The sequence below is a fragment of the Pseudopodoces humilis genome, chromosome 23, assembly GCF_049639895.1.
Source record: "Pseudopodoces humilis isolate 2021_Gansu_Grassland_sample_001 chromosome 23, ASM4963989v1, whole genome shotgun sequence".
Classification (NCBI taxonomy): domain Eukaryota; kingdom Metazoa; phylum Chordata; class Aves; order Passeriformes; family Paridae; genus Pseudopodoces; species Pseudopodoces humilis.
In genome coordinates, this window is record NC_142222.1 from 6,939,977 (window position 1) to 6,947,552 (window position 7,576).

Below are 7,576 nucleotides of genomic sequence, written 5' to 3' on the forward strand. Positions count from 1 at the left end.
ACCACCTCAACTAAACCATGGCACTGAGTGCCACATCCAACCTTTCAAACACATCCAGAGATGGCGACTCCCCGGGCAGACAATTCCAGGACTTTATCACTCTTTCGGTAAAAAACTTTTTCCTAACATCCAACCTAAATTTACCTTGGTACAGCTTAAGACTGTGTCCTCTCGTTCTGTCAAGGAAGGACACTGCGGGGACAAAGCAAGGGACACAATCTGGGGACACGAAGGGGACACAGCAGGGACGGAGTGAGGACGCACTGGACGGATACGAGGACGAAAAGGCGACGTAAAGAGGACAGAGCAGTAAAGAGAGCGCGGAAAGAGCACTAATACAACAGGGACTCGACCCGAGGACACGAGAAAACGGAGCGGCCCACAGACCCGGCCCGGCCGCCGCCGCCGCCCCCTCACGCCGCGCCCCGCCCCTCCCGCCACGTGACGCGGCAGAGCCAATGGGCGCGCGCTCCCGCCGCGGCGCGCGTTGCCGGGCAGCGGCCGCGGGGGGGCGCCGTGCCCGCCATGCTGAGGGCGAAGGTGCTGCTGGTGGGGCCCCGTGAGGTGAGAGCCGGCGGGACCCCCCGCACCCCCGGGCGCCACCGCCGAGCCCGCGGGGTCACTGCGGCGGGAGGGAGGGAGGGAAGGAAGCGGGACCAGGCCTAGGCCTGCACGCACCGGGGCTGAGCGGGAGGGATGGCGCGGGGGAGAACCGACGTTGTGGCTTGGGCACATTAAATTCCTGCCTGTGTCTTTCACCCCCGCGTTCTGCCAGTCTGGAAAGTCGGTGTTGGCAAACTTCGTGTCCGAAAGCACGGAAGGGATCTGCAGCTACAGCCCGACACAGGGGGTCAGGTGAGCGAGAGCCCCGGCTGTGCCGTGCCGCTGTGTGGGATCATATCCCATTGTGTATCCATCATTTCCGCAGGATCCTGGAGTATGAGAAACCAAACCTCAGTGGGAACAGCAAGGGAGCCGGGTGTCGATTCGAGCTGTGGGATTGCAGTGGTGATCAAAAGTAAGCCAGCATTGTTGCTTCCTCCAGGTTACTGAACTCCTGATAGTTCTGTTTACATGATATTCATACTTAAGGCTCAAGCCAATGGTCTGTTTGACATGAGGAGTATTCCTGACTCTTTACTCCAATATATTTTTATAGTTTCTGCTGTAAAGCATCCAACACTGGGTACTCTCTGCCATGATCACTGCTGAACTTCTGTGTTCTTGAGAAGGGGAAAAAACTTGAGGAAGTTTGAGTGCATGTTTCTGCTCTACAGCTGTCAGTCCTTCAATTTTCTCTGTTTTTCAAGGTTTGAAACATGCTGGCCAGCACTGATGAAGGATTCTCACGGTGTAATAATAATCTTTAACCCTGATCTGCCCAGCCACCTGAAAGAAATTGAAATGTGGTACTCGTGCTTCGTGCAGCAGCAGCCACTGCTTGACAGTCAGTGTCTCCTGGTGGCACATCACAAACCAGGCAGTGCAGGGGACATGGAAAACTTGTCCTTGGGTAAGGAGATGGAAAATTCCATTTGTAACTCAGAGTTTTTCATTGATCTTTGTGTCCTTAAAATTGTTAATACCTTATGGCTTGCATTTTTCATTTAAATCTGTTGAGTAAAGAACACTAAAGTGCTTTGCAAAAACAGAAATAATGGATTTCAAAGGTCATCTAGAAGGTGAGTAATATTCCCACTTCACAAAAATGGGAAAGGAAGGTTAGAGTGGGTTCTGCAAGTGTGTATGCAGCTGAGGTAGAAATTAGAACTCCTGCCATATTTCCTCATCGGTACTAGTTTGGTTCTTACATTGGAAATTTTTTTTTTTGGTAACAGACACTTTTGAGGGCATTTAAGTTTGTATTTTGCCAATCAAAAGAACAGGAGCCCTTTGAAATAAATGGCTGATGAGCTGCATCTTAAAATTAGCAATAGGTACCTTAGATACTGCAAAATTATTTGTACTGTTTATGGCTGTGAAAACACACTCCCTTCTGGGCAACCTGTTCCAGTGTTCAAACAAGCACATGTTTGTTGTAAGCATTAATATATTCATACATATTTAATACAACAATATCATTCCATAATTTTGAAGTAATCAAAGAGTATCATATCACTTCAACAGTAAAATTGCAGTTCAGTCCTCAATTTAATTCTGCTTAACTGAAAAACCAGATTTCACACTTCAATAATAATAAACTTTGAAGAATTTAATCTGGCAATGAGCTGTATTTGTTTGCAACACTGACAAACTGCTGAATTTCTCCTTGCCCTACTCTGTGTTATCTGGGGTGTCAAATGTTGTGTACCACTGAATTCCACCTGACTTCACCATGAGCTGTCTCATGACTTTGAATGTGACTATTTCTTTTATAAGAGGAATATACCTAATTATTCTTATTTACTTTCAAAGCTTATCCACTGAACAAGCTAAAATTGATACATTCCAACTTAGAGGAAGATCCTGAAGATGTTCGGATGGAATTCATCAAGTACTTCAAAAGCATTATCACCATAATAAATGAGAGCAGAGAGAGGGAAGAAATGTCAATTATCTCATAATATTAAAAAAAAATACTGAACAAGGAAGAAAAAAATAGTATTTTCCCTTTGTAAGCTACACTAGCCTATGAACAGACCCTCCCAAGGAGAATTTGCCAGGCTACAAATACTTCTGTCTGTGAACAAGTGCTGACATCAAATGAACTGTGGTTCCAAGGAGATGGCTGCACATCCAGGAATTTGAGTAACTTTTTAGCTGCACTTTGGTCTCAGAGGCACAAGAAGGTGTTATTATATTAGTGGGGTCCAAAATACAAAAGTATGGGTCATGTCTTCAGAATTACTTTGTGCAGGGGTGCTTGGAGAAGAAAGCCTAACAGAACTTAACACTAGAATTCTGCTGAAGCATCTGGGCAAAGTACTCATGATAGCTGGAAAAGTCTTGTCTTTGGAAGTCAGTACAAACTGATTGGAATAGAGGTCTGAGAAGAGGTGTAAAATCCACTTCTTTATGTTCCAAGTTGTCCTTGTCTTTCCCTTGAAGAGAGCACATTGCACAGCCATTGCCTTGGCAGGACACAGCAGGTTGCAGTCTTTCTCAGGACTAAGTTTGTCTTCTATTCCAACAAAATAAACATGTTGTGAGGACAATGGTTAGGTCTCTCTGGGAGGAAGGAATTGAAATCTTGGTTTAGTGCAATATTTTGACTTATGTCAGGAGCTCCAATAAGTTGTGCATTCTCCAGAGGAGGAAAAGCTGTTTCAAAACTTTACTGTTCCCCATTGCATTGAAATAAGTGGTTTCATAGATAATTTACTTTCTGATTTGTTTGGTTCGCACTCATTCCTGTTCTTCGTGTGTTTTGCTGCAGAAGACATTTTCTTTGTAACATGCATTACTAAGGCAATAAAAACATTTTAAAAATGCATCCTCTTTGTTCTCAAAGGGAAAGTTAATTATGGGTTCATGGAACTCTTAGCAACTTGTTTTATTTTTACTAAGGAAAATAGTGATAAAGTTGTAATACATTTCAGCCTACAGCAAGAGACGTAGCCAAAGAAATGACACCACGTTGACACTGTGTTTTAGTAAACATCCTGTAGAGAAAGTATGTTATAAACCAGGAAGTACTTTATGTGTTTTAGTGCAAGACAACAGGAGTAAGAGGTTCTTGGCTTTTTCAGTGATCCACCTTAATCTATTAATTTTTCCTATTTTCATAGTTCTCTGAGTAGTGAGTAGCCTGTCCTTGTGCAAGTAGCATGTGAGGTGGAAGATTAAAAGATCTCTGAACAGTTTCTGTTCTGCCATTAAAACTAAAAGCTACAGTTGGTTCTGTGAGGCAAAGAGGGTGGGACTGAAGGAAAACATCAGTGAGAGGAAGGACACTGGGAAAGAAACAAAATAAGCAGAAAAAGATGAAAAGAATAGGTTGGAGTTGAGTAGTGGGAGGTTGGCATTTCAACATCTACATGTTATTAACATGACTTTTGAATAATTAGGCTTTCTGAGTTTGCAGTCAGTGTCATAGGGTGGTCTGTTGGAGGCAGTTATTAAAAATACACATTTGAACTAGAGAACAGTTTTTTACATGCTGCCTTAGATTACTTTTTCCTTGTAGCCAGCTGTGTGGTGCTGTGGCCAATTTTTAAAATATACTGCCTTAATAAAATCAGTTTTTCCCAACAGCAACATTGTGATATTCACTGGTAAAAGACTGGTGTGAAACCTACCAAATATTTTATTTGGAATGTAAAACTGTTTGGGTGATTCCAGGGTTGAAAAGTCAATGAACTCTCCTGTTCACCACTTTGCTTCATATAAAATGTTAATCATTATCTTACTTTAAACTCAAAAAAAGGTAAATTACAGGTACCTATAGACTGCAACACACTGTTCATCCGAGAAGAAAAATAGTGTTAGAACCAAAGACAGATGCCTAGACTTCACTTATTATCATCCAAAAAGGTCATAACACACAATAAATATGGAACATCATTCATAAAATCTGGCCAAGAAATGAATTTCTGTCACTGCTGAGGAACAGTAAAGACATAGACTATGGGAGGGCAGTTGTGTCTCTGAGCCTGAAGGCAGGTGGTTCATAAGGGACTGTTCTGTGCTGTGTCCTGTTTCTGCTTGGGAGGCCAAGGAAGTGCCAGGCAAGTGTAAAGGAAACTGGGAGCATGTGGCAATCAGCCACGAATTGGCTGGCAAGCTGTGGATTTGACTGGAGTAGGAACAATCTAGGAGCAGAGGAGAACAGCAGCCTTGCAGCAAGAGTGCTCTTTATTCTTCCATGCTGAGGACCTCACCACCATGCTGGGAAGTTCATAAAGGCTTTTTAGGATGGCTGTTCCAAGAAGAGAAAGGCAGACAACCAGTGAAATCTGTCAACTCCTCCAAAATGTAGCCTTCTTCAGGTGTCCTCAGTCTCTTAGAGTGAGCAGGCCATGTCCCCTTCTCATCCTGTCAGCAGCCATGAACTCCAACCCCTGGCTTCGTATCAGCTGTGCACAAATTGGGAATCTCCAAGTTCCCTATCCCTTTCTGTGAATCCCTGTCCATATTGGAATTCAGTGGGTATTTTTTTCCAGTGTTTTTTCTGTCATGGTTTTGGGAACTGAGGCTGGAGTCAAGAGCATGGAACATTTTAAGTATTAATTAATTCAAATAAATTTAGCCTCCACAGTGCAGAATCCAAAGTCTCCAGGATATGCCAGCCATGCAGTGAGAAAACAACCTGTCACTTCAACAGAAGTTTTTCAGGTGCAACATTATTTTGTCATTTGGCACTGAGGAATGATAATCCTGACAGCTTACTTAATTTTATTTATGATGTACAGAAATGGTTTTCAAAGTTTTATTGCTGTATAGCTACAAAACCCTTTGTAGCTGTACATGAGTTCTACTCAAGTTTCCACCTCCCACAAATGCAGTTAGTGCATCATTGCTCTGGACAAAGAGTCAGCATGGAAATTTGATAGGGAGCAGTCAGAATCAGAGCAACTCTGAAGGGCTAAAATGCAGAATTTCAGGACTTCAGGGTTATATCCATAAAGTTAAAGACTGTGGCTACTTTGCAGGCTGGTAATTGAAGATGTTTAAGCTCTTCAGTTATAAGAGTTTGCTCAGGTTACCTCTTATAAGCTGTTTTCTGCACACACAGAACATTGTGAAGCCAGTAATTCCTGGTGAGGATGAAGACAGTTACAGGCAGTGCTACCCAGATGTGTGACTTGTTTACAACTAAACTTTGGGAGTAGCAGCAAAGCTGAATGAAATACATTTGGACCTTACCAAAAAAACGCAGCTTTCTTTTCAAGTCATATATTTTGAAGGCCAGGCCTTTGGTCTCAGTTGCTCTCAGCAGTATTGTTCTAATGGACACAATAGACATAAGAAATCCCACGTTCCTATTTCTATTATTGTGTTGCCAAGTGACTAAAGGGAGTCACGTAGGCCCCCACAATGAAGAGTGCCCATCCATGCTGGGGTTTTGCATGCTCAGTTTAAAATATGTAGAGTGCTGACATGCAGATGCTTTAGGAAGCAACTTCTAGAAGGTATCCAGGACCTCTTAAAATCACATCTTAAACAACTCAACTTTTCAACAGGAGTGCCTTGCTCTGGAGGTCACTTGTATTTCCTCTTACCATTTCTCCAGAATTCCCCACTGGTGGAATACTTGGTGCAGCAAAGATCTGCCAAAATACCAGCTTACCTTGTTGAGAAATTGCCTTCCCCAGGATGCTGGAAACACTGCAGCAGTAATGCTCACAGCTTCAGTCAGTGCTCTGCACACACACCATGGCACCAACGAGTACCAGACACCCTGTGCTGCTACTCCAAGCAGTGCAGGGGTTAATTCCTGTGTACAAAGCAAACCTTTTGTCACTTCAAGTGTGCATTTTTGCATTGATCAATACAGCTTATTTACTTAGGAGAAGTTTCCCCTTGGGTGACTGAGCTTTGCATAGCTAGACACTTGGAAAGGCACCTGCTTAGAATTTGCTGAGAATTCATCCTGTGAAAATTCTTCAAAAACTACAGCAGGAACCTCTCACCTCGTGCTGGAATCACCAATATGATGGAACTGGCTTGTTCAAGTGGCCTTCAGGTTTGGCCACTCATGCTCAGAAAGATACGCTGAATCAGGAAAAGGCCACTGAATGGGTGAAGAAGAAAGAAACAATTGTATAAGCAGTGTTGTTTTTTTCACTCTAGCAGCATAGCAAGGGGATATCCTTGATGTCTGAAAATAAATCACAAAGAAAGAAAATCGACAGTTACTTGGACATAAAGTAACTGGAGCAATCAGAAGAGCAGAAATGTTGAAAAAGGGTTGGACTATTGTAACTAAAGTACACAAACCTAACTATAAAGCACTCACCATCTGCTCCTTTTGCTTATTCTCCCCTTGCCCTTAAATTGTACGTGGAAATAATTTGACCTTGAACAAAAGTTTTGGGTTTTTTTTTTTCTGAAAGACACAAAAAGCAGAGGATATCTAATATATTCTGTTTGTGTGTAATAATCTAAACTAAAAGGCAGCTTTGGGACAATACTAAATGTGAACAAACTAGTCAACCAATAACTCTAGTCTGGAAGTTGAAGGTTTCTAACACAGTGGGAAAAACTTGGTTCCATAAGAATGTTTAATTAGCAGTGTGTGATATATTGTCACTGGACTTCATCCTTCTAGTCTGTCTTTTATGAAAACGAGGCTTATTTTTTTTTATTCATGCAGGTATTTTTCTGCAGAGGTGGCAGTGAACCAGAACATCCGCTCCAAACTTCCTTGAACTTTGAGAAACTTGGATTCTGATTTGTACTCCCCAGCTGGAGATTAGCTGAAGACATAGGCTGTATTTACACATACGAAGAGGAAATAAAGCCATTTTATCAACTCATACCAGAAGAAAGATAACAAAAATTTTCTCACGTGAGTCTCACTTTAGAGAATACTGTCTGAAGATGGGTACTGGGTTTTGCTTGCGTAATTCTCAGACAGAAACAAAAAAATGCCACGTTTTGCTGAGTTCTATTGTCTCTCCCTCCTTTTGTAAGG

General features: G+C 42.4%; 1 protein-coding gene across 1 annotated transcript; it reads left to right on the plus strand.

Moving 5' to 3' along the window:
- The first annotated feature begins 487 nt into the window (after window positions 1-487).
- Window positions 488-3,433, plus strand: IFT22 (intraflagellar transport 22). The gene is made up of 5 exons (XM_005525856.3): window positions 488-564; window positions 776-855; window positions 929-1,018; window positions 1,311-1,513; window positions 2,416-3,433. Exons 1-5 carry the CDS (start codon window positions 526-528, stop codon window positions 2,562-2,564), a joined length of 561 nt encoding a protein of 186 aa, XP_005525913.1. The 5' UTR covers window positions 488-525; the 3' UTR covers window positions 2,565-3,433.
- The last annotated feature ends 4,143 nt before the right edge of the window (window positions 3,434-7,576 follow it).

What these genes read in the sequence shown, in the direction of transcription:
- IFT22 (XM_005525856.3), top strand. Translation starts at nt 526, where the DNA reads ATGCTGAGGGCGAAGGTGCTGCTGGTGGGGCCCCGTGAG. An exon ending in TGCTGGTGGGGCCCCGTGAG is followed by an intron (nt 565 to 775) that starts GTGAGAGCCGGC and finishes GCGTTCTGCCAG; the next exon opens with TCTGGAAAGTCGGTGTTGGC. An exon ending in CATGGAAAACTTGTCCTTGG is followed by an intron (nt 1,514 to 2,415) that starts GTAAGGAGATGG and finishes TTACTTTCAAAG; the next exon opens with CTTATCCACTGAACAAGCTA.